General features: G+C 39.3%; 4 protein-coding genes across 9 annotated transcripts; all 4 read left to right on the top strand.

Annotated features, from left to right (window-relative positions):
* Positions 1-1,197: 1,197 nt before the first annotated feature.
* Positions 1,198-3,418, top strand: rps9 (ribosomal protein S9). The gene is made up of 5 exons (XM_020646757.3): positions 1,198-1,237; positions 1,906-2,018; positions 2,133-2,255; positions 2,430-2,616; positions 3,157-3,418. The coding sequence occupies exons 2-5, from the start codon at positions 1,922-1,924 to the stop codon at positions 3,332-3,334; spliced, it is 585 nt and encodes a 194-aa protein (XP_020502413.1). The 5' UTR covers positions 1,198-1,237; positions 1,906-1,921; the 3' UTR covers positions 3,335-3,418.
* Positions 3,419-3,764: 346 nt separating this feature from the next.
* On the top strand, positions 3,765-11,959 carry mboat7 (membrane bound O-acyltransferase domain containing 7). 6 transcript variants are annotated; one of them, XM_029279861.2, is made up of 10 exons: positions 3,821-3,901; positions 4,585-4,642; positions 4,930-5,009; positions 6,327-6,456; positions 6,769-6,895; positions 7,004-7,160; positions 7,522-7,717; positions 8,348-8,500; positions 8,649-8,825; positions 9,350-11,959. In XM_029279861.2, exons 3-10 carry the CDS (start codon positions 4,934-4,936, stop codon positions 9,735-9,737), a joined length of 1,404 nt encoding a protein of 467 aa, XP_029135694.1. In that variant the 5' UTR covers positions 3,821-3,901; positions 4,585-4,642; positions 4,930-4,933; the 3' UTR covers positions 9,738-11,959. The 6 variants fall into 6 exon arrangements, with proteins under 6 accessions (XP_020502425.1, XP_020502424.1, XP_065814143.1 ...); XM_020646769.3 differs by lacking the exon at positions 4,585-4,642 and having other exon boundaries at positions 3,765-3,901; positions 4,927-5,009; XM_020646768.3 differs by lacking the exon at positions 4,585-4,642 and having other exon boundaries at positions 3,770-3,901.
* Positions 11,960-12,166: 207 nt separating this feature from the next.
* tmc4 (transmembrane channel-like 4) lies at positions 12,167-18,883 on the top strand. Its single transcript, XM_020646752.3, has 16 exons — positions 12,167-12,369; positions 12,528-12,714; positions 13,474-13,622; positions 13,810-13,959; positions 14,713-14,798; positions 15,149-15,291; positions 15,423-15,570; positions 15,703-15,861; positions 15,947-16,110; positions 16,493-16,622; positions 17,173-17,270; positions 17,373-17,556; positions 17,680-17,810; positions 18,008-18,163; positions 18,294-18,372; positions 18,491-18,883. The coding sequence occupies exons 1-16, from the start codon at positions 12,315-12,317 to the stop codon at positions 18,569-18,571; spliced, it is 2,100 nt and encodes a 699-aa protein (XP_020502408.2). The 5' UTR covers positions 12,167-12,314; the 3' UTR covers positions 18,572-18,883.
* Positions 18,884-18,969: 86 nt separating this feature from the next.
* Positions 18,970-22,820, top strand: leng1 (leukocyte receptor cluster (LRC) member 1). The gene is made up of 4 exons (XM_020646754.3): positions 18,970-19,455; positions 19,901-20,089; positions 20,308-20,615; positions 21,360-22,820. Exons 1-4 carry the CDS (start codon positions 19,324-19,326, stop codon positions 21,577-21,579), a joined length of 849 nt encoding a protein of 282 aa, XP_020502410.1. The 5' UTR covers positions 18,970-19,323; the 3' UTR covers positions 21,580-22,820.
* Positions 22,821-23,348: the final 528 nt, after the last annotated feature.

The raw sequence follows: 23,348 nt of genomic DNA, 5'->3' as shown, positions 1-23,348 counted from the left end.
ACAACCTATTCAACTGGACCTCAGTGTTAAAAAACATAATGTAATACAGACCATTTTACTCCTTTTGAACCATAGTCTTCTATCGACTTTATATACATGAAAGCATGAACCATATTTATCATACACACTTTATGTCCATATTCTTTATATTATCTGTAAACTTGTATAGCATGCTCACTGCACCTTAATCTGTATATTATAATCCTAAGAATACACTTATATTTATAGCATTTATTTATATTTATAGCATCCCATTAATCCAGCCATGTATACCTAATAATTCACTTTTTTTAGTCTACATCTGTACATTTTGTAATTACTGTACATAGCACAGACTCTTGCACTTTCTGCTTATTTGCACGTCTGGTGAGATGCCAAACCTCATTTCGTTACTCTATACTTGTAATTGTAATGACAATAAAGTTGAATCTCATCTCATCTCATCTCAAAAGTTGTTTAAGTCATGCATGAGGCAATGTTTGCTGTTTAGACCACTGTCTGATTATATAATAGCATTAATAAATGTAGCTACCTGCCAAGGAAGTTATGTATTAGGCAAACTCGCTTACTCTTTGCTGTCAAGGACTGTCCAGTGTATAGCTTAAATTAGTCAAATAAAGTTAATGAACACATCAACAGGAGAGGAGTAACACATGCTTATTTTATTTTTAAACTGTATTTGTAACATGTAATTATGTATAAAATAATCAAACTGGTACAATATCGAGGCGAGGTTGATAAACATCAGAAATCACACAAAGGATTTAAAAACCTGTTGGCTATCAAGAAAAAGAAAATCCAACCGGGAAAAGGTAGGGGAAAAATAATGATACAGAAAAAGGGATACAGGTAATAATCATGCATAAGTGTAGAATACATAGTTTTTCAGCATGGGTACTTTCAACCTTTTTTTAAACATTTGTTCAGCAATAATAATAATTAATAATTTAATTTAATTAATTAATTTTAGTGCATTCCACACTGGAGAAGATTTATCCAATCGACATGCATAATATTTATATAATGCTGATGACATTGTTAACAAGAAAACGCACTTATATTATGTTCAGTGTTTTTTTAGCTGTTGTTAACTGTTTGACCAACAGAGAGCGACAAAATGAACATCATCACTTCCGTTTACGGTGCATGATGGGACATGTAGTTCATACGTGGGACCTATAAGTTGACGTGGACTTCCTTTCTCGTCCTCTTTACTGCGCGAGCCTGAGCAAGACAGGTACGGAAACAAACCTTGTGCTATATGTTAACAGACTAAAACAGTGTTTGTGACTTTAAATGCAACAACTTTTAACAGGATTTGAAAGTAGAAGACTGTTTATGGGCAACAGTCTGTTATTAACGTAACACGTCGTTTTCTAAAGTCGTTTTTTTTTGAGTGGGAAGCTAATTCGGCTAAGCAACGTGGTGCACCGCTGCGGCCTCGTCGTAATGCTGTGAAGATGCCGATGAATCCAAAGCGTTTTGACTCGCTGTGTTTTGAAATTACTTTTGACTTGTCTCATTTATATCTGTGTATTAACGCGGGTCGATGTAATGTGCATGTGATAGATCACAGAAGATGTTTCTTATAACGCCACCACAAATAATCTCAGTGAAATGGGATGAGGCTGATAGTTTTGTGTCATTAAATAGAAATTGTCAAGTTTCAAGCAGTCTTAACCGAAGTTGTATTAGTTCCTTGCTTTCAGGTAGTTATGAAGTGACTATATATGGTACTTTATTTGTGGTAAAATCAAATTAGTTGATGAATGTGAGAAGGTATTATAAACCTGACTCAACAGAAACCATAGTGAAACAGCAGTTACCTGCAAATTGTTTGGCATATTTCCCCTTTTAATGTTTTTTTATGACCTTTTTACTTACAAACTTTATCTGATGTTGCAGGCACATCTAAGCCGCCATGCCCGTTGCCAGGAGTTGGGTTTGTCGTAAGACATATGTCACCCCCCGTCGCCCCTTTGAGAAGTCCCGTCTCGACCAGGAGTTGAAACTCATTGGTATGCTGTGATTTAAAAAAAATAATAATTTAAAGTAAAGTTGATGCTTTAAAAGGCAGTGTTTCTATTTTCTAATGGCCAAAAAGGAGACTAAACTTTGCTTCTGTTTTAAAGGCGAGTATGGACTGAGGAACAAGCGTGAGGTGTGGAGGGTCAAGTTCACCCTTGCCAAGATCCGCAAAGCTGCCAGAGAGCTGCTCACTCTGGACGAGAAGGACCCCAAGCGTCTGTTTGAAGGTAACTATAAGAAGTTAAAATGTTAACGGGTGCATTGGCCGATGATTTAAATATCAACTTGTCAGACTTCCACATGGTGTCAAGAATTCCTCGTCAATGAGGCCAATATTGTAACTTTTCCTCACACTCTGCTGCGGTCTTTAAGGTTTGTAACGAGCGTGTCTGATTTGCCAGGTAATGCTTTGCTCAGGCGTCTGGTGAGGATCGGTGTGCTGGACGAGGGTAAGATGAAGCTCGATTACATCCTGGGTCTGAAGGTTGAAGATTTCCTGGAGAGGAGGCTGCAAACACAAGTCTTCAAGCTTGGACTTGCCAAGAGCATCCACCATGCCAGAGTTCTTATCCGTCAGAGGCACATTCGGTAAGCTCTAGTGCTTCTGGAAAAGAAAATGTGATCAAGGGGAGGGGCCTACATTTCCAGAGGGACTCATGAGAATCTCTCAATGCTTCCTCTTCCATCAGAGGACCGTCAGCTTGTAATGAGCCCCGCTGAAATCAATTATCAGCAAGGTCAATTCGGTATCAAAACCGTATACCTTGTCAGTAGACATTGCCCAGAGCCAATCCTGCCGCTGAGGGCTTGGACTGTGCCACTGTGGTGTTGTGGCTGTCTGGTAAGGTATGGGGGATTGCACCTCGGGCAATTATAATGTGTAGTTTTATTCCAGTGTGTTACGATGTGGTGAAACTGAGGCTGATGATTTAACTTTCTATACATTCAGATTTTCTGTGGTGTCAAGAATTCCTCGTCAATGAAGCCTGCAGTACTTAATGCACATATTAAAACTAAATAATTCTATCCTCCCAAAACATTTTTATCCAGTAGAATTTCTGAACTGTGAAATTACAAAAGTCATTAAAGGTGTTAGTCCCTGCCCTCATTGTTTGTCTCCCTCTGCAGTGTGCGTAAACAGGTTGTGAACATCCCATCCTTTGTGGTTCGCCTGGACAGCCAGAAACACATTGACTTCTCCCTGAGGTCTCCATACGGCGGTGGACGCCCAGGCCGTGTGAAGAGAAAGAACGCCAAGAAGGGCCAGGGTGGAGCTGGAGGAGCTGACGACGAGGAGGAGGATTAAGAAGGATGTTTTGTAGGGCAGTGTTGTGTAATGCTTCCTGTTCTATCGAATGTTTCAATAAAAATGTTGGGTCAGACCAAATAACTTGAGTCTTTGTTTTCTTCTAATGAAGTGTATCTAGAAAGTTGCAACAGTTTTATATTCAAGAAATGGGAATATGCATGAAGTATTAAGTTGTTTCAGTCTTGGTAAAATTACAAACTTCATACATAACCTATTAAAACAGCTTGATTAACCAAAACTTGTGGCGTCTGGTAAGAAAGTGTGTGTATAAAAAAAAAAATACCAATAAAACTCTAAACATCTGCCTCTACTCAGAAGAACAGGCCAAGACATGAAACTTGTGGCGCACACATATTTGGGAAGTCAACATGGCACAGTCCACGCCCCCTTCTGCTTGAGTGGTACAGTCCAATTCCGCAAGGAGGCGTCACCACACGTGTGTTCGTCATTAACCAGGAAGTAAGCAGCTTGTGCTAACATGGTATCAGCTGTGTGAATCAATAGGTACATGGGTGTGCAGGGCTGTGCCAGAGACCGCGTAGTTGTGAAATCCACGTAATCGAAGTAAGTAATTAAAATCCTGTTCAAAGTTGTGCTCGATAGTTTATCGCTCGTCTAATGTGGCAGCAGATGAGTTTAATGATGGTAAGTTTGGACGATCAGTGGTTTTAAACCCTGCCTCTTCCATCCACAGCTTCCGAATGAATGTAGAGCTTTAATTTGTGATCATTTTCATGATTTGTGTTTAATGTTTTGTGGAGCACGTTGTGACCTCGCTCCGTGAAATCTGCCACACCAAATAAAACGGAGTATCATCAAAGTGAGGTTACGTTGTTGTTGTTTCCTCATGTTGACACTCAGTCATTGGGGAAGTTTTTTTTTAAAAATGCAACAGGGTGACTGTAGACAGGTTTTCATCTTCCTTGAGCTGTGCTTCCTGTACTGTTGCCAACCCCAGGTTATGACATTAAGATATATCCCACTTTAAACAAGCAGACAACACCATAACTATTTGTTCATAATGAATTGAAATACAATAGTAATAGGAGAAATCTATCAAGAAACACTTCAAAATGAATGACTGATGTCAATACTGAGAAAAAAAAAGGGTCAAACAAAATAAAACTATCACATGGACCTGATGGCACCATTTCTTTGTATTTTAATAGGCAATCCTTGGTGGTCTATTTGCACTTAGTCATGCTTTTATAATTATATTATACTTGACCTTTTCGTGTTTTATATAGTACAAGCAATAACCAACAACTCCAAAACCTACAATTCTGCAGCGAAGTACATCAGAGAGTAAGTACAACACAAGCAAGGATCTAGAAAAAAGGAAACAATGTAAGTAAGAGCAAACGATCAGCTTTGAGTCTGATTGGACACACAGGTGCTGACAGGAAGTGACCAGAGGCAAAGCACAACATTGACGGCAGTTCTTGAGCGCTCTAATCAGTATAGAAACCATCATCATCATCAATGATATTATATTGTGATTAACTATTATTATGGGATTTTTTTCCTATTGTAACCCTGAAGTTGTTCAATAAGAGACTGTTCAGATCTGAGCAGGGTTTCTGTGTCAGCAGAGCGATGTCTCCTGATGAGCTGGTGTACTTGGGAGTCCTCGCTGCTTCCATCCCTGTTGGGTTCCTCTTCCGATACCTCAGTGAGTATTTTTTTCAGGTTACACTTTGAACCCAAATAACAGACATGTATGATTTGAATATGAGCAACGTGTGTTTTTTTTATTTCAATATTTACCAAAGCTGAAATATAATAACCTCACAGTCTCTGTAACTCACTGTGTAACATAACATTTCTCTTTGTAATTTATCCTCTGAAATGTAGCCGTTTCTTTTCCTAGTTTTGCATTGTTGGACTTGTAAGTAATTATCAAAAACCGGGACCTGCTCGTGAACAGAAATGTTGCCTATCCTGCTAGGAAACCTGACTGGACTGTTTCTTTAAAGGGAAGCCTTGTGTTCTTTGCACCTATAAAGAGGCTGGAGGTCGGCTGAGTAGCATCTGCTCCATAGACTCTTATTACAGATTAGTGATGATTAATCCCATGTATGAGGAGAGACCTCGAATTAAAGTGAATCTTTACTCGTTTTTCAAGCGAGTAGCTTTCATGCATCTCAACCTTATGCACGCCTCTCAGTAAACGGTGAACTTGGTCTTACTGTGTTTTCAGGCTTCAGCTTGTCTGGATTTTGTTTTAGAAGCATTTCTCTTTTTGCTATGTTCTTGCTATTTTGACCCTGACTGTCATCTTTGGGCCTGAATTATTGTTTGAAAACATACAGTTAGATATGTAAGGGAGCATTGCCAGATCTCTGTGTGGAGTATAAATAAGAAGAAAATGTGAAGAAGGTGGAACATTGAACAAAAACAAAAATCATCTAAGAACAATATTTGTGTCTTTTTAGATGTCACTGCATATTACGATAGATAGATAGATAGATAGATAGATAGATAGATAGATAGATAGATAGATAGATACTTTATTGATCCTGAGGGAAATTCAAATCTGTGTGTTCTTTTTCTTTGCCAGTCTTGGATTTGAAAAACAATTATCACATGACTAAAGATAACGAGAGAACAAGTGTACTTTACTGTGGCTTTAACTTCTGGTTATTAATTATATTTAAATGATAAAAGACGTTTGATTTTCAAAGTTGTCTTCAGCAACAACCTCTGTTGAAAAAAAAGCTGTGTTTTGGGCCACAAAAAGCTTTATACAACTTTATCACAAAGACAGGAATTCTTTCCAAGACCTGTAAACAGATTTGAATGAGTTCCCCCTCAAACCGCGTTACTTATTGCAGAAACATTTTTTTTTACAGTTGTAAAAATTTTCAGTGCTGCTTGTGAGAGAATCTTACAGATTTTATGACACTTCATACTTTTTTTCCCGAGCCCATTGATCTTGTGTTTGATGTTTGTTGGAACTGATGACTGAATCTTCTTACTTTCACTTCAGGTCCTCCTGTGAAGCAGGGAGCAGCTCTTCTTCTGGGCCTCTCCATCACTATCGCCACCTGTAACATCCACACACTCCACTCCTTGCTGACAGTGATTGGAACATGGATTATTATAAAGAGCAGCTGGCGGTGAGAGACAAACATGGATAACATTTAGTGTCACTTCAAATGTCAGACCAGTGTGCGTGCCAATAGTAACTATCTGCATTGATTCATTCTGGCAGCATGTAAAGTCATTTATTTATAATTAAACAAATGAAAAGAAATGTCTCTCTTGAAGCCTGATGAACTGCTTATGTTGTCATACAAACAATTCAAAAAACATTTTTAATGTTCCAATACATTTTACAAAGAAAACTAAAAACAAGAACAGGGAACCAGATATTTTTGTGTTATAATTGTAATGTTAACTTACTAATAACGTTTGCCTCTTGATACCAGGCATGCACCAGCTCTCAGTCTCAGCTGGACCTTTCTCTACCTCCTCTTCTTCCGGCTGGTCACTTGGTTCGGGCTGCCACCTCCGACACCTTTTGCCAACGCCGTCCAGCTTCTCCTCACTCTCAAGGTACAGCAGCCTACTCAGTGGATACAACTATCACAGTAACACTCATCATCCTCACATCCTGGGCATCTTTGTGAACTTCTGATGTCTGTTTTCGGACTTTTAAACTAGATGGTGAGTCTGGCAAACGAGGTGCGCAGCTTCCACGTGGAGAAGAAAAAGGAAGTGAGCTCCTTTGCCAAGTCCTCTGTCATCATTGGTCTGACTGAGGAGCCCTCTTTCTACGATATTCTGTCTTATAGCTACTGTTATGTTGGTATAATGACCGGTAAGTCTGTGGGAACATGTGACACTTTGCAGAGTCTGGTCTGTTTATGTTCATGTGTGTTGTTGTTGTTTATTTGCTTTTGCATGAATTTTAACTGTTGTCTCTCTTGTCTTGCTCACCGCTACTTGTCCAATATTGTGTGAGTCCATATCGTTTTCAGCATCACCACTTCTGTTTTTGTTCATACTTCTCTTTTTGTCTTTCTTACTCCCCTCTCCCACCTTCTCTTCATTAAACCACACTGCCCTCCACTGGTCCAACTCTTGTCTTGCATTATCCCCATTTTACATTTTTTGTCGATCAACAACATCTTCTCAACGCTGCCTTTATTCCTTTATCTCATCCCTCCGTGTCCCTTAAGGTCCCTTCTTTCGCTTCCAAACGTACGCCGACTGGCTGAGGCAGCCAAGCCCGCAGACCCTGCCCGGCTGGTTGCCGTGCCTACAGCGTCTGAAGCTGGTTCCTGTCTACGGCGCTCTGTTCCTGGCTGTAAACTCGGTCTTTCCTCTGGCCTACGTTCGGTCAGAGGAATTCCTGGATCAGAACTTTTTCTTTAGGTACTTTCACAATTCATGACAGCCCTGAAACTGTCTTTTAATAACATAGCAATACCAGGTGTAGGAGTTGTAGATTATTTATGTTATTATCATTCAAATAAGATGTGTTTATAATGTGTTTTTAGAATGATAAAAACCTGAACATGAGATTCAAGTGTAAAAATAAAACAGAATAACTGACTTATTTTTTGCAAGTGTTAAATTTTCTTTTTCACAAGGACACTGGGATGTTTTTTTTAAATATATATTACAGATTTGTATTAATTGCTTTTTTTTCAAGCTGTTCATTGACCAAAACGTGGATGAGACATTTTAGGGTCTTAGAAACTACACACTGATAATGAAATACTGGTTTTTGTCAGATGTATTTCTTTAAAACATTTAACTACCATTTCGGAATGTTTCCTAAATTGTTCAGGCGCTCTGTTATTAGACTCTGTTTGCTTATTGTACAACATGGCTCTACTTACATTTCTTCGGTTTAGGTCTAAGTCAATAAAGGATTCTGTTGCTTAAAGTTACGACTGTGGAGGACCCAGTTTTACTTAAGTCTTCATATTAACAATATCTCTGCAGTTGATTTGTAATCTAGAGATGACAGGTTTCATTTTCCTCTCTCTGTATCCGCAGGTTGTTCTACATGACAGCTGTGTTCTTCGTGTTCCGAATGCGTTTCTATGCAGCCTGGTGTGGAGCTGAAGCTGGCTGTATCAGTGCAGGTCTGGGCTGCTATCCAGAGAAAGCTCTGTCCAAACCTGGAGGAGGACCCACTGTCATCTACAGGTACATAATCACCTGAATAACAAGTTATTCAACGAGGATGCATCAGTTATTGCTCACTGATGTCTTGCTCTGTTGGGTGTCGTTGAACGTTAGTTTTGCTGCCAGTTTGTTTTCTCTGATTCTCTAATTTTGTTTCTTTTTTGGTCAGCCCTGATCCCACCGCTGAAGAAAAATATGACTTCAGAACCATCCAGAACATCGACTGCTATAACACTGACTTCTGTGTGAAGGTCCGGCACGGCATGCGTTACTGGAACATGACAGTGCAGTGGTGGCTGCATCACTACATCTACCCCAATTCTCCCTTTAAAGCCTACACTCTCAGGTAAGGCTCTATATGCTCTGGTTATTTCCATGAATCTCTATTCTGTGCTTGGGCATTTAAACGTAAACTACTGTAAAGCCTGTGCAATGAAATGAAAATCTTAAGCGATTATCTTGTGAGGTAGCAGCAAGCATCTACTGATTTAGCATGTTGGCAGTTTTCCAGTTATTCTCTTTATCTACCAATAAACTGAAGTCTTGAAATAAACATTTTCTGTAAAGATACCATTGAAGCACTTTAACGTCAAAGTTCTTCACAGGTATCTGGTATTTTAGTCAATCTTTTTTTTTACATCAGAATATTGAATTTGAACAGATTGATCTAGTGACCATCATGTACTGCGTATATTAGAAACCTTATATAGTTCTCATTAAATTACTTAATTCCAAAGTAATACCTGAAGCTGCGACCCATCCTGATCTCGCCACAGCATCTTTATTTTTCTTACCTGAATTTAATCAGCTGGCAGAAATCAGAATCCCTCACAGTGTGAATGACCTCAGCTTCCCTCCTGTCACTCTCAGGGCTGGTTGGACCATGTTCATCAGCGCATACTGGCACGGCCTCCACGCCGGATACTACCTCTCCTTCCTCACCATCCCCCTGTGCATCGCAGCTGAGTCTGCCATGGAAGCCTCAGTCCGAGTCAAACTAGGCCCCCGTGGACAGAACATCTTTGACTGGGTCCAATGGTTCCTGAAGATGAGGGCGTACGACTACATGTGCATGGGCTTTGTGCTGCTGAAGGCCTCTGACACCATCAACTACTGGACGTCCATCTACTTCATCATCCACATTGTCGCTGTTTGCTGTATAGTCATCGGAAATGTCCTGAAGGGAGGGAGAAGAGGGGACAAGGAGGTAGAGAAGAAAGAGAACGTGAAAGAGACAACTGGAGAGAAAAACGACTGAATGGAGAGACAGGTTATTTTTCAGATATCAGAGGAGTTACATCAAAACAAGAACTTCCAACATTGATCGCACAAACACTTAACTCTCAAGCAACAAAACATCCCACATGTCCATTTGGATCTCTTGTTCACAAAATAAAGTTCAACTAGAGTTCATTCAAATTAGATTAAATCAGACAAAATGTAAAACCTGATAAAGGTCAACATTTTAATTTACATGTACATATACATAACAAAACTGTGACCTCTGGGAGAGGAATGTTTGAGATCAATGAATGTCACTTTTATAGTGTGAATGAAAACCTGGGTTGAAATAGTCGATGAGCTCCCCTGTATCTACTCTGTCTGCCTGTACAGTATGTGTACATTTATTCCATTCCCGGTGAAAAGCTGTAACACAGGTCAAAATTATGTTGTTTAAAAGTGAGGATTATCAAAATATAGCAGGTCCAGTCCAACAAGAAACCTCATTATGATCGTACAAATAATGAAAAGGGGGGCCAATTTACTGAGATTTGATTGGATTAGTTTTCTTACACAACAAACACTCAGTTTAATGTTACAATGTATGAAGTCTGGAGGGCAGAAAGAATAGATTATGTTGAATGTGCCATTATTACGGTTCAGATGTCAAAACCTGTGTGAGAGTATTTTCAAAGCTTTGGTGAAAATAATTCTGCTGCCATCTAGTATCTCAAATCATCAAATTGTTTTTTTTTTTACTACAATGAGTGGTCAAAACAGAGTAATGCTTTTGTTAAATCATCTTAACAAACACATTTTAGTTCACTTAATGCAATATACAAGCATCACGGTGCTCCACCAATTTCAATATCCAGATGTCCAGATGACATTTTGTTTTTCTATTAACATTTTTCAGATGTTTTGTTTTTAGCTTCCTAAATCAATTCCACTCTTGCAACATTCTGACTTTTCCTGAATATTTCTTTGCTAGGACTTACTCTTGTGATCCAGTGAATCCAGCTACCCCCCCCCCCCCACATACTCTTATTCTGTATCTGTAAGCACATCAGATCATACCAGAAACATAGGCACTGTCAGCTCTATAGAACAGCGCAAAGAGCGAAAGTCCATTCACTGCCAAAAATGTTCTCTGTACTGCCATCACGGACCATTCAGGGTTGGGACCAAACATTGGATAACAAAGAGTCGTCTGTGTTGCATCATAACTACAAGCTGCCAATGTTGGCCATGAATAACAGCACAGTTAGAGCTGGGCAAGGAAATCATCTACACAAATTTGAACCGAATGTCATGTAAATCCATCCAGTAGTATTTCTGTCAACCTTGCTGACAGAAAACCAAAAGATCCAAAGACAATCCCCAGTGGGAGTGATGATCACAGTACACTGTCACAATGTCATGTGACCTCTTAGATGTCTAAAAGAAAAACGTGAGACTGCTCTGAAAGATGTATTCAGGCAGAAGACATTTCTATAGTTGTTAACTTCATGACTTAACGTCATGTTATTCTTCTACTCAAAGTTCATTATGATCATGTTGAATCGTGCTCAGCTCTGACCACAGTAAACCATGTATTATTGGACAAACTGTCAGGCCTTCTTTCACAACTGTGTCCTCCTGTGAGGCAGCATCACTGCTTTAAGCGAGCGTGACTGCCTGAGCTGAAAGTCTTATTTCCTTGTGTTATATTGTTATCGATCTCATTTAACTTGCAAACAGATTATTTGTTTACCCTCTCAGTGCCACAAAAGAGCCCTGTTTCTCTCTGTTTTTATTATTTTCCAGCAAAAGTTGTGATGACTCTGGTCCCTGTTTACTTCTCATGTTGTTTTCCAGCCTCACTGTCTGTAACACACTCCTCCCTGCTCTGTAACAACACCTGGCAAATATAACCCACATGTGTCCTCATTTATAAAATACTTCCTGGTATGATTGTCATTGAGTTATTTGTATATTTTGACCTTTATACTTACCTTGTGTATGCAGCAAAGATTAAATAAGTTAAGAAGCTTTCTGGGTGTCAGACGGGGAAATCATTGACTCTCCTGCATCAGTGAATGCAAACACACCTGCAGAGTTACTGCCACACAGAGTTTAATCTTCATATTAAACACTCAAGAACATGTATAGAACGCTTTCATGATGAATGTAATAGTCACTGAGGGTTCATTCACAATGTCAAAGCTACTTTTTTCTTTTGTTGCCATCTTTGCCTGTCATTAAAACTCACCAAAACTGTTCCTGAATCGTCCATTGTGCTCAAAAGACCTTTATAGCCCCCTTTAATAGCACAAGTTACTGAAGGTTAGTGCATGTTTCGATGCTACTTTTCCTCGCTTTGTATTAAACCGTGCACTTTGTTGAACCATGGCAACCATCTCCTTGTAAATAATGGGTTAAAGCAAACAAGGAAGTACCTGTGAGGTAATTTAGAAAGGGGGTAAAGTCCATGAGAGAAGACAACGGTTTCCTGGACCTGAAGTGTTTCCTCATGAAGAGCTGGCTCCTGGTTCGTTTAATTCTGAGGTGAAATCGTTGATGTGTTCAAAGAGAAAAGTCTTAAAAGCTGCTTTTTTGGAAGCGCATTAAAGAAATGGACAGTCACCCACCGATACAAGACCCAAGGAGGGTTTACGACGACAATGAAGGTGTGTCTGTTCTCACATTTACTTAAACACATTCCTTTTGTCATTTTTAAAGTGAAGTGCGTATTTAACAGCACTGTTAGATTAAGTCAGTTCTCTTAACACACATTGCTTGATACTTTTCTGGACTGTTCTTCTGTCTTTCTCTCATCCGCTCACAGGTGTTGTTTACCCAGGCGACCAGCAGTCACTACGGTTAAGACGGGTTCCATCTCGAGTGCCCAATCAGAATTACCCCCAGTTCAATTGGAGCTCAACCCCAGCTGAGGAGGATGAGGAGGGCACTAGTGGTCTGTCCCGGGACCTTAAGAGCAGCCCTCTACCGATGGCACTGAAGAGAGCCGTACGGTATGAAACCTGCCTCTCAGTGTTGTTTCATGTTTTATTCTGTCCTTTTCATTCATGAATCACATCATGTAAACAAATACTCAAGCTGTGATGTCTTAAAGTCTGACTCTTAAATGATATCAGACGTAAAATTAGCTCAGAGAGCCTCCGCTCCCTCGGATGAATGTGAACTACTTTGTCTAATGTCAAACCCTGCTCATAAACTCACAGTGAATATCATCAACATCCGAATAAAGTAAAAAGATAAACATTTTTTTGTGTGGGGGGAACTAATACAATCATACACATATTTATACTATATTTAATATTTCCATAAAATATGAAGAGAATACTCACGACTTGGCAGACATGAGCATTTCTGCAGGTCTTTGTTTTTACTGCACATGTACAGTATGTATATTTTATGTTTCTATATCTAACTGTCCATTTACCAATTCTCTAGAAGGAATGTAAAAACAAGACATTGTATCTTTTTTTTTTGTGGGGGGGGAAATTAGTTGGAAATTAGGGGGAGAGAGAGTGGGGAATGACATGCGGTAAAGGAGCCATGGTTTGGATCTGAACCTGGGCCGCTTGCTTTGAGGACTACAGCCTCTGTACAAGGGACGCACAAACTCAGAACTTCTTGTTTACCTATGATTAGGACCCACCATATTACATGTGATTTTTTTATGCAATTATATGTAAACAGCTGAGCCATGGAATAGATGGTTTCTTATAATCATAAATAGTTATTGAAGTGCTGCTTTTCCATAACAGGCAGGTGAAAGAAATGCAGATCCCTGTGGTTTCCAAGAGGGATTCCTGGAGACAGAAAAAGGCAAAGAATCTGCGTAAACTTAAAAACAATGCCAGAGAATTCATCTACATTTTTGCCCTGTGGAACAAGTCGCTACAAAAGATTGGAGGTAAACCTTTAACTCCTCATGCCAGAACATGAAGGGGCTTTGTTAGAGGAGATTTTTTTTAGCTTAAACCTACAGATGTTGCATCCTGTGCTGTACATTTGTAACCCAGTCAAATCAAAAAAAAAAAAACATTTTGTTTGATTCCATTAGAACAACTATTTTGTAATTATGGCCATTTCCTCCACAGGGAACTTTGGCGGGGGCGTCCAGTCCTATTTCCTTCTGCTGCGATTCTTGGTGTTGCTCAATTTTGTTTCCTTTTTACTGATCGCAGTTTTTGTCATCATCCCCAGCATCGTCTTCAGATCTGTTGGGGACAGTCTTGTTAACACGACTGGTAACGACATGTTCAGAATACAGTTTGTCTCAACTTTCACTTGAGGTTAATACAAGGTGGTGGTTTATCAGGTTTTCATGGGTCTTGTATCCCCGTATTCCTGATGTCCTGAAGTTCGAACACATTTTTTTCTAATATAAATATGAAGCATCTCTCAGACTGACGCATCACTTTCCAGTCAACAGGTGTACAGTATATAGGGGTAAATGTAGCGTTTGAATTCCCAGCAGAAATACAGCAACGATATGATCTGTGAAGGTCAATATATATTCCCCAAATTATATGTAAATATGAATAATAGAAATTAAGTTTCAGCTGTACAGAAGTGTCAAAAATAGAAGATATATTATGGAATATTATATATTATGGAATTTAAGACAAAACAAAGAATTTAAGCCACTTACTCCCTATTCTCCAACATTAAATAACAAGTATCATTTTTGCTCTTAGAAATTTTCTAGGTCTGCTATTTTTTCATATGGAGAATTTCATAGGATAAAACCCTTTGTTTTTTTTGTAAGACTTTGAAAGGAAGCTTTATTGAAATGACAGTGTGGGGATTAAGACTCAGTGACTCTGCCATCCAGTGAACCACAGGCCTGAATGTAATCACTGCAGCTTTCACGCTCATCTATCTGTTCTCTTACATTGGTCTAAACATTCTCCGGGGAGGAGGGAAAACCTGCATACATACTATAATTTTTGAGAATACATACAGAGATCATAAAGCTTAACTCTTGTGGTGTGTTCCAGGTCCAGAGGAATGTATGCAGTATGATCCTAATCCTCAAGGCTTGGTGGTGTTCTATAATTACTTCCTTGATGTACTTTCGGGAACGGTGAGAAACTGCACCATTAAAATAACCCGCACAGATAGAATGACAAAACGATTACAAAACATTGCAATTGTATTATGTTTCTATTTTGGACATTATGATTCTTTACACCTTATGAAGTTTCTTTTTATATGTATATATATATTTTATACACAAACAAAACACAACATGGGTAAAGGTCAAAAATGGAAATACATGGAAGCATAAACTACAATTTTAGAATAAAAGCTGATAAGTCAATCTAACTCCACATCTACCATATGCCGTGCTAATAAAAATAGATTTGAGCCACATTCCTTTCATGTAAGGGACTTTTTGACTTGCTTAATGACAGTCCTGTTCTCTTTTTCCAGGGTTTTTTGGAGTATTCTTACCTGTTTTACGGCTACTACAACAACACAATGGTGGACAGCAGCTTCTCCTACAACATCTCACTGGCTTACCTTTTCACTGCCGTCTTCTACTTCTTCTTTTGTCTCATTTGTATCACAGCACGGTGAGTAAAACAATCTGAGCTTCAGTAACAGACAAAATAAAGAGAATGACATTTAAAGGCCTGAGTCCAGAGTTCAGCGACCTTGACCCACTTCTGTATCTCTTATTTCCTGACTTGCTGCTCACAAAAAGCATGGGGACTGCAGCTCGAGTTGCTGTGGCAACAGGAGGCAGCACTGTAGGCAACTACAGCATGATAGTGTTCACCAGCTGGGACTATGGTTGCCTGGGAGACCGAGATACCAAACTGAAGCAGAAAAACATCCACTACCAGCTACAGGTCAGAAGGGATGTGTCCTACTTTACATGATGGTGAAAAGATGTGCGATCATGTTTAAATGATAATCACACTATAGAAGTGAAGATTTCAGATAACCTTCACCTCCTTCTTCTTCTCCTCTCTTACTGTCAGGTCGATCTGGAGGAGGAGTTCATGAAGAAGAAGACAGCGTCTCTGACTTTATCCAAGAGGATAGTTTTATACTCTCTTCGTGTTATGATGGGCTTTGTTTCATTGGGTCTCATCGGAGCAGCCTTCTACCTCATCTTTTGGGTCACTGACTTCAGCCAGGTATTTGATGTAAAAGAAAAGTAATGATGAAACTGATGCTGTTGGACCCTAAAGTTTTGGGTGACATTTTTTGCCCTGTCTTTAGAAACAGGCTAAGAGTGGACAGAGCGGGATCCTGGTTTTGGTTTATGAGTATTTACCTTCCATTGTCATCACCGCTGGAAACTTCTTGGTGCCGCTACTGTGTGACCAGATTGCATTAGTAGAGCGATACTCCCCCAGCAACACCGTCATAGTGGCACTATTAAGGTTTGCACTGGTCTGTAAGTCAATTGGCCATGAGCTGATTTGTGTTTGTACATGATTCAAAGATGGGGGGGGGCATCCTACAGAAATGTATGTTACATGAACACAGTGTTGGAATAAGAATTAAAAACTTTTACTTAAGTTAAAAAAATCCCCCCGTATAAAAGTTCACTTCAATAAATGATTAAATTGCCAGAAAGAGACAAAGTGTCTCTCCTAAGTGTCACAAGTTTATTCTAAGATGTTTTGAAAATGAATTGGAGAGAAGAAAATTAAAACCTGTGACAAAGGGACACGTTTTGTATTTTTTAAAACCTTGCATTTGTAAAGAAAAAGTAGCATTAATGACATGATAATGACTCCCTTATTTCTCTTCCATATTTAGGGCGGTGTTTCTTCGGCTGGTGAGTCTGGGTGTCCTCCTCTTCACCCTGTGGCGTCAGATCACCTGCGAGGGGGGAAAAAGTCAAAGTGAAAATTGTACACTGTGCCATTACAACCATGATCTCTACCAGGTATTTATACAACTCATCCATCATAGGTGTCATTGGGCCAGAGACGAGGCATACCCTGGACTGGTCGCTGGTCAATCACAGGGCTGACATAAAGAGATAGACAACCAGTCATACTGAGTGGCGTTAACCACTGCACCACCATACAGCCCCACACCACTCATGTGCATGTAAATGATTTTAAAAGACGCTTTTTCTTAATAAACAGGATGGAAGGAGTCCCAAAGCTATTAGCAAAAGTGTCACTAACTTTGAAATATGAAATGGAGAGGGACTGAGATTGAGATTATGAATGATACATACAATAATACACTTTGAATATGTTTATTTGTCTCATACAACTTCCTTGGTATGTATTCGTTTACACTTGGTTTATTAATGGGAGTAGATGACTCTCGTTTCTTAAACCCGGAAATTTTTACAACATGGCGTATGCATGAAATACATGAATGACATAATTTAGGAAATTAGGTGAAATACAAATGAACACACACCTAAAAAAAATGCATATCAATGTTTCATCCTTGTTTGTCATGTTTGTCTCCTCATGTAGTGCTGGGAAACACGAGTAGGGCAGGAGATGTACAAGCTGACACTGTTTGACCTTCTCATCAACATTGCTGTGCTCATCCTGGTGGAGTTTCCACGCAGGTATAAATCACCGTGTGATCTATTTGTCTAAATATGATGGTAATTGCGGTCATTTTTAAGCACTATCAGTTGTGTAATGATGTGTTTTCGTGTGTGTGGCAGGATGGTGGTGGACAACTGGTCCAATAAGCTGACCCAATGGGTGGGCCGACAGGAGTTTGTAGTTTCCTCCAACGTACTTGGGCTAGTTTATAGTCAGACTGTGGTTTGGACTGGAGCTCTGTATTGTCCTCTGCTGCCACTTATCAACACCATCAAGTTTGTCATCTTCTTCTACTGCAAGAGGGTGAAGATGTTTATTTTACTCAGCACACATTCTGCACACTGGAGATCATTGTTCATCACCCGTCTGTTTTGTATTTTTTTCCTTACCCTGTTTCTATGTCTCCGTTGCAATTTTCCTCCACAGATAACGCTTTTCAATAATTGTCGACCAGCGCTGAAGACTTTTCGCTCCACCACCTCCACCTTCTTTTTCCTGATGGTGCTCCTGTTTGGTGGGGGCCTTGCCACAGTTGTCATGGTGTATAGTCTTGCTGAGTGAGTGCTGATTGCTGCCTCCTTCTCCTCCCAGTAACTATCAGACGATATTTTAGTTTAGCGCTGGCCCTGAAAAATGGTTGAAATGGTGCATTCTGATGTTTTTATTTCTGGACTAACTTACAAGATTGGGTTTTGATAAAGTATTAGTCATTGCACTGCTGTTTCAACATTTTTTTCAATTTTTTTCTACCTAGGATCCATCCTTCTTTTGGTTGTGGTCCTTTCCGTTTCTTCCCCAGCATGTGGTCAATTGTTCCAGCCTCTTTCGACGATCTCTCTGAAACTACAAAGGAGTTTCTCTTCTTCATTGGTTCCCAACCATTCTCCATCCCTCTGTTCGTGTTATTTTGGTAGGTGAACTGTGGTAATTACAGTGCTGCACTTTAAACCTTAATATTGAATACAACATATATTTTACCTGGATATGATATGGTCTTCACTATGACTTAGTTGTGCTTTTTAATCTTTCATCCCTTTCAGTGTGGTGATGTGTTATTTCGTAGCCTTAGCCTCTGTCTATGGGAAAACTGTCGCCCTGCTAAGAGCACAGCTTAAACTGGTAAGTTTGGGAATTAACCTGTATTGTGAACTAATATTATTTATGATAGTCTATGTTTTTTCTTAATACTGCAATGCATTCAGTTTTATAAATGTAATGGTTGATCTTTGGCTTACAGGAGGGCCGTGACAAGCAGTTCTTGGTCAAGCAGATTGAGGAGCTGAGTAGAAAACTACAGATACCAGATCACACTACATGAGTACTGAACAGATAACAGGGACTGTGTTTGATTTTTGACGTTCAAAATAATGTAAAAGTATGTTGTAGTTCTTAACAAAGCAGAGAGGTGTTATATGAAAAATGTTAATAAAAATATTTTAGGCTAGGTACATTTTAACATGTTCTACCTAGTTTAATGGTTTAAGGTAATTACAGAAGGCCATGCCATAATACATTTAAGGTGTTATTGTTGTAAATAAACACGTTTTACCACTTTGCCTGTCCAAGAAATAGTGTTGAATGATTTTTTTTTTTTTTTCATTTGAAGAATAAAATTAGGAATTACAGCCCCCTCTGGTGTCACAGTTGTGTTAATGCCAAAACTGAGTAATGTTTACTTCCTGTTTGTGTCAACTGGTTCCTGTAGGCTACTCTGCTGCAACCAGCAAGAGCAACTTTTCTTACAAGTTAGTGGCGGTGTCTTCGTCTCATTTTGAATGTTGATTATTCGAAATGATGAGTTTGTTTGAAGAGAACAGGTAAAATGTCTCTGCACGCAGATATAGCATAGAATTGTGACGTCAGTCAGCGTCAAGGTAGAAACGTAGCAAGCCTGACTAGCGTTAGCTACAAGGGGAACATACAAGGTAAGGCAGCGCCAAGCGAGTGACTTTGGCCAATTTTAGCGCCCTAGTCATTTCACCGAGTCTTCTTGCAACACGGTGTTTGCTGTCTTCACCTACGTTCCCCTTTCCACTAAGCCGGGTAGTATCCACTGTCGTCAAGGCAACCATGAACATTCTTCCGAAGAAGAGCTGGCACGTTCGCAACAAGGATAACGTCGCGCGAGTGCGGAAAGACGAAGCCCAAGCAGCTGAAGAGGAGCGCGAGGCAAAGCGTCGCGTGGAACGTGCTGAGCAAGAGGTGAAGATTATTGTCACGAGGGTCGAGTTGTTTACTGTGAGCGTGCGTAACATTGTGCAGTCCACCTCACGCATACGCGTCAGTGTTATCAAACACAATACATATTTAGTGTCACATTTTGGTTTCCGAACGTCTCCACATCATGCCATGGAGCATTTAAGATCCTCTGGAGACGCTTGTTCATTATTCAGGTTTTTTCTTTTTAATGTCAGCCATGCATTTCAATTTCAGTTTTGGTCTTACACTCAGACTTGGATTTGGCAGTACATATAAAATAATTTTAAGAAGAATTGTGCTGAATGCAAGTGCAATCTTTAAAGCACATAGAAAACGTGTTAATAGAAAACGGTGGTGTTGTGAATAAAGTATGGGATGTTTCTATATCTGTATTTGTATAGTTTTGTTCTTTGTATAATTGGCTTAAAATAATGACTTCTCTTTACAGGCACGTACAGAGTATTTGAGAAGGAAATCCAGGGCTGCTCTCCAGTCCGATGGCGAGACCAAGTATGATGTTGATGAAGGACGGACTGCAGGAAGTGAAGTTTTGGAGCATCTCAATCTTTTTCCCCTGGAGGAGTCCTCAGAAAAGAAGGGGAATGAGGAATATCTCAAAGAAAAGAAAGATGAAACGGTGATTGTGCTCATATATGACCCCCCCACACCCCCAGAACTTTTTAATTTGATACTATTTCTGATTTTGCACAGTTTGCAGTGAAGCATTAACCATGGCATAACAATTGTATGCGTTTAAAAACCATGGTGGCAAGCCATGGCAATGTTGTTCAGATGGAGAAATATACAAAACATGTTTTTAACCACTGTTGGTATTTCTTTTTCTTATTTTTCCAGGAGAAGCAGGAACGAGCCATAGGCTTGCTGGTGTCTCTGGGGCCCCAACCAGGGACGGAGGTCACACCGTGGTACATGAAAACCAGTAAAGAAAAAGAAGAGGAGAAAGAAAAAGAAGAAAGCAAAGAAAAAGGAAAAAGGAAAGGAATTAGTGAAGAGGAGAAAGAGAAGAAAGACCGCAGACTGAAAGACAGTTTAGATCCATTAAAAGATATGAAGAAAGCGCTGGCTATAAAGGACAGAAAACATCACAAGGGCAAGAAATCTGAAAAAAGAGACAGAAGGGAAAAGAGGAGCAGTGGAGAGAGGTAAGGTCAAGTCCCCATTGTTTTCATTACTTGTTAGCTGTAGTAACTAAGAATATTAAGACGTGGAGCACAGGGTTTTGTCTTTTTTTTTTGCTTATTCTCTCACAAACTGTACTATTGTACAGCTGAATGCTGCCTGTTGACGTGCAAAAACTTCTCAAGAAATACTTGTTGCTGAAATAATGTGATGAGACATAATATGCCCGTTGGTTACCTCAGAAGTGTTCGTAGACAGAGTTTGTTACTTTAGACAAAGGATGGACTTCTAAAATTCAACATTTTCTAATCATCAGTTGAGAAGAATACGATTTGACTTGCATTTGTCATTAGACAAGCTTTATATCGAACCTCCAAATCTGATTAAACAGTCAGAATTTGCCAGCTGTTTCCTCATATTTCCATCCTTAATGCTAAGCTAACAAGCTTCTGGCTGTAGCATGATATTAGATGTAAGATTTGTATCAATCTTATACTCTTATCTTTTGCAAGACATTGAAGATGTTGAATTATTTTAAGGATTTTTGTACCACTCTCAGTTTAAGATATTTTTAGTCCTCTGTTTTTTTAAATGTATTTTTTACAGTTTACATACTTTATTAATCCCCAAGGGGAAATTCTGGTTTTAGGATGTTATTGAGATACATGCTTCTCTCAAAAATAGGCTAGAAATTATGACGGAATTGAGTGTGATAATATTAAGAAATGAATTAATGTTACTTATTATGTATCTCCCGTCTTTTTCAGTTCCATAGAAAGGCTTCGTGCTGAGCGTTTGGAGAGGGAGGCAGAAGAAAGGAGGAGAGCTCGAGCCCTGCTGGACCAGAGGAATGGCAAGGGGAAGGAGTCGACGAGGGAAACGACTGAGAGGGAGAGACCGTACAACAGTGCATACTTCCCAGAACTAGCCCGAAAGCGTCAAAGAAGGGATCGAGATAGCTGGAGAGATGAAATATTAAAGTCATGAACAATCTTTATTGGTCATGGAACAAGTGTGATCTGTGATGGAGGATCAGTGGACAGTTATTTTGTGTTTTTTCAAAGGCAGTAAATGTGAAAAGACCAGAGGGAAGAAGGTAACATTGGAGATGTGCCAAATTAGGAAACATACTTGTGCCCTGGTTCATTTTTATTTATTTATTTTTCATCCAGAGTGGATCATTCATGCAGGAGAGTCAGATTTAGTTTTGGGTTCCTTGGTCTGTGCAGCATTTGCTCATGATCATGTCTGCAGAGCAGGTGGTGGCCTCACAGGGGGCTTGAAGTCCAGGCTGTCAGCAAAAAAACAACATTCAGTAACAGCTGTTAAAATCTTTTATATTAAAGCATAAAATTAAATTGGATTATAAGGTGACAAGAAGTTCAGACAGGAATGTAGCTGCACCAAATGACAGTATTTGTCAATTAAAAAAAACAAAGAATTTGACAAATTTCAGGCTAAACCAGTCTTTGTTTCAAGCAGGCCAAATGTATGCCACTATTTATAGTGATGAGAAAAATTAAAAACAGAGTAATTAATTAATTTGAGCCCTAGGTGGGATCACTCAGTACATATGCTTTACAATAAAACACATTGTTTAAGGTTCAACCTGTAAGTGAAAGTCATTAATTTAATTTTTCTTAAAACTGGTCCTTGCAAGAGAAATACCATTTTTTTTATTTTTGTCTATACTAAAAACAATGTAAAGATTTTTTTTTTGCAAGAGTCATTTCAGCATGTCACATCAGGAAATCACGTTTTTTTTTTCTAAGCTAACAATAACTTTATTCTCTTCAGTTTAAGAGTCCTGGTATTTTGCATGCTGGTTTACTGGAACGCTGCCATTGTTCTTCTATTAACACAGTGCAATTGTACTACTATCAGACATGATATCTGATGTTAAAAACCCCCAACTCTTACAGCAATGTCAATGAGCAACACAAAAGAAAGACATTTACTGTTTGCTGTAAGTTACTTTAAGAAATGTACACAAAGGGAAAAAACTACTGAAATACAGCTTTCAGACTTTCATAAAACTGTTATCTGTTGTTTCTCATACTATCAGACATGATATCATTGAGCAGAAACAAGGTCTCTAAAATGGTCCTAAAGTAAAGTCAGTACATGAAAAAACTGAGTAGTCTGTTGTTTTAAATAAACTGGCCAATATAAATTGTGCACAAAACTGGATTGTAATTATTTACTGGAAAATAAAGAGATCATTTTAATGAAGTGCAGTTATGAGTGTTCATATCACCTTTAATATATTAAATAGCCTATCCCTACTTATTTAGAGTAATCCTCAATGTTTAATATTATTTAAAAGGATCCATCAAATGAATAATGAAGTGATAGTTTAAGGGATTAAACATCCAATTTGGGATCAATATCATCCCCACTTCGGAGCACCACATGCACACCATCAGCTCCCTGTGGGAATATTACCACAGATTTCTTTTCTGTTTTGTTTCCCTATAGTGCATAATGATGATCGAGCTTAGACCATGACAATGCGCGCCGTGTGTCTGACGTAGGCAGGCGGAGGAGAAAAACACAGACGACCCCTCAACACAGGGAGAGCGATCGGAGAGAAAGACTTTATATTTATGGGAGAAATAGCCGACGGTTGTTTTCAGGAGCTCCACACGGACGGAGGCAGAGGATGCACAATAGAGCATCCCTCACACCGTGTTTAATTGCAGATTAGAGGAGCGGGGAGAGCGAGAGGGAGGAGGAGGGGTGCACAACAAGGAAGG

Source organism: Labrus bergylta, chromosome 8 (genome assembly GCF_963930695.1).
Source record: "Labrus bergylta chromosome 8, fLabBer1.1, whole genome shotgun sequence".
Classification (NCBI taxonomy): domain Eukaryota; kingdom Metazoa; phylum Chordata; class Actinopteri; order Labriformes; family Labridae; genus Labrus; species Labrus bergylta.
This window is presented reverse-complemented; position numbering and strand designations above follow the sequence as displayed.

Bases quoted from the DNA above. Each gene is read 5' to 3' on its own strand.
- rps9 (XM_020646757.3), top strand. From the start codon at position 1,922: ATGCCCGTTGCCAGGAGTTGGGTTTGTCGTAAGACATATGTCACCCCC. The intron at 2,256-2,429 runs GTAACTATAAGA...CTGATTTGCCAG, and splicing joins CCCCAAGCGTCTGTTTGAAG to GTAATGCTTTGCTCAGGCGT. The intron at 2,617-3,156 runs GTAAGCTCTAGT...CTCCCTCTGCAG, and splicing joins ATCCGTCAGAGGCACATTCG to TGTGCGTAAACAGGTTGTGA.
- mboat7 (XM_020646769.3), top strand. From the start codon at position 4,934: ATGTCTCCTGATGAGCTGGTGTACTTGGGAGTCCTCGCTGCTTCCATC. The intron at 5,010-6,326 runs GTGAGTATTTTT...CTTTCACTTCAG, and splicing joins GTTCCTCTTCCGATACCTCA to GTCCTCCTGTGAAGCAGGGA. The intron at 7,718-8,347 runs GTACTTTCACAA...CTGTATCCGCAG, and splicing joins GATCAGAACTTTTTCTTTAG to GTTGTTCTACATGACAGCTG.
- tmc4 (XM_020646752.3), top strand. From the start codon at position 12,315: ATGGACAGTCACCCACCGATACAAGACCCAAGGAGGGTTTACGACGAC. The intron at 12,370-12,527 runs GTGTGTCTGTTC...ATCCGCTCACAG, and splicing joins GGTTTACGACGACAATGAAG to GTGTTGTTTACCCAGGCGAC. The intron at 16,111-16,492 runs GTTTGCACTGGT...TTCCATATTTAG, and splicing joins GTCATAGTGGCACTATTAAG to GGCGGTGTTTCTTCGGCTGG.
- leng1 (XM_020646754.3), top strand. From the start codon at position 19,324: ATGAACATTCTTCCGAAGAAGAGCTGGCACGTTCGCAACAAGGATAAC. The intron at 20,090-20,307 runs GTGATTGTGCTC...TTATTTTTCCAG, and splicing joins AAGAAAAGAAAGATGAAACG to GAGAAGCAGGAACGAGCCAT. The intron at 20,616-21,359 runs GTAAGGTCAAGT...CGTCTTTTTCAG, and splicing joins AAGAGGAGCAGTGGAGAGAG to TTCCATAGAAAGGCTTCGTG.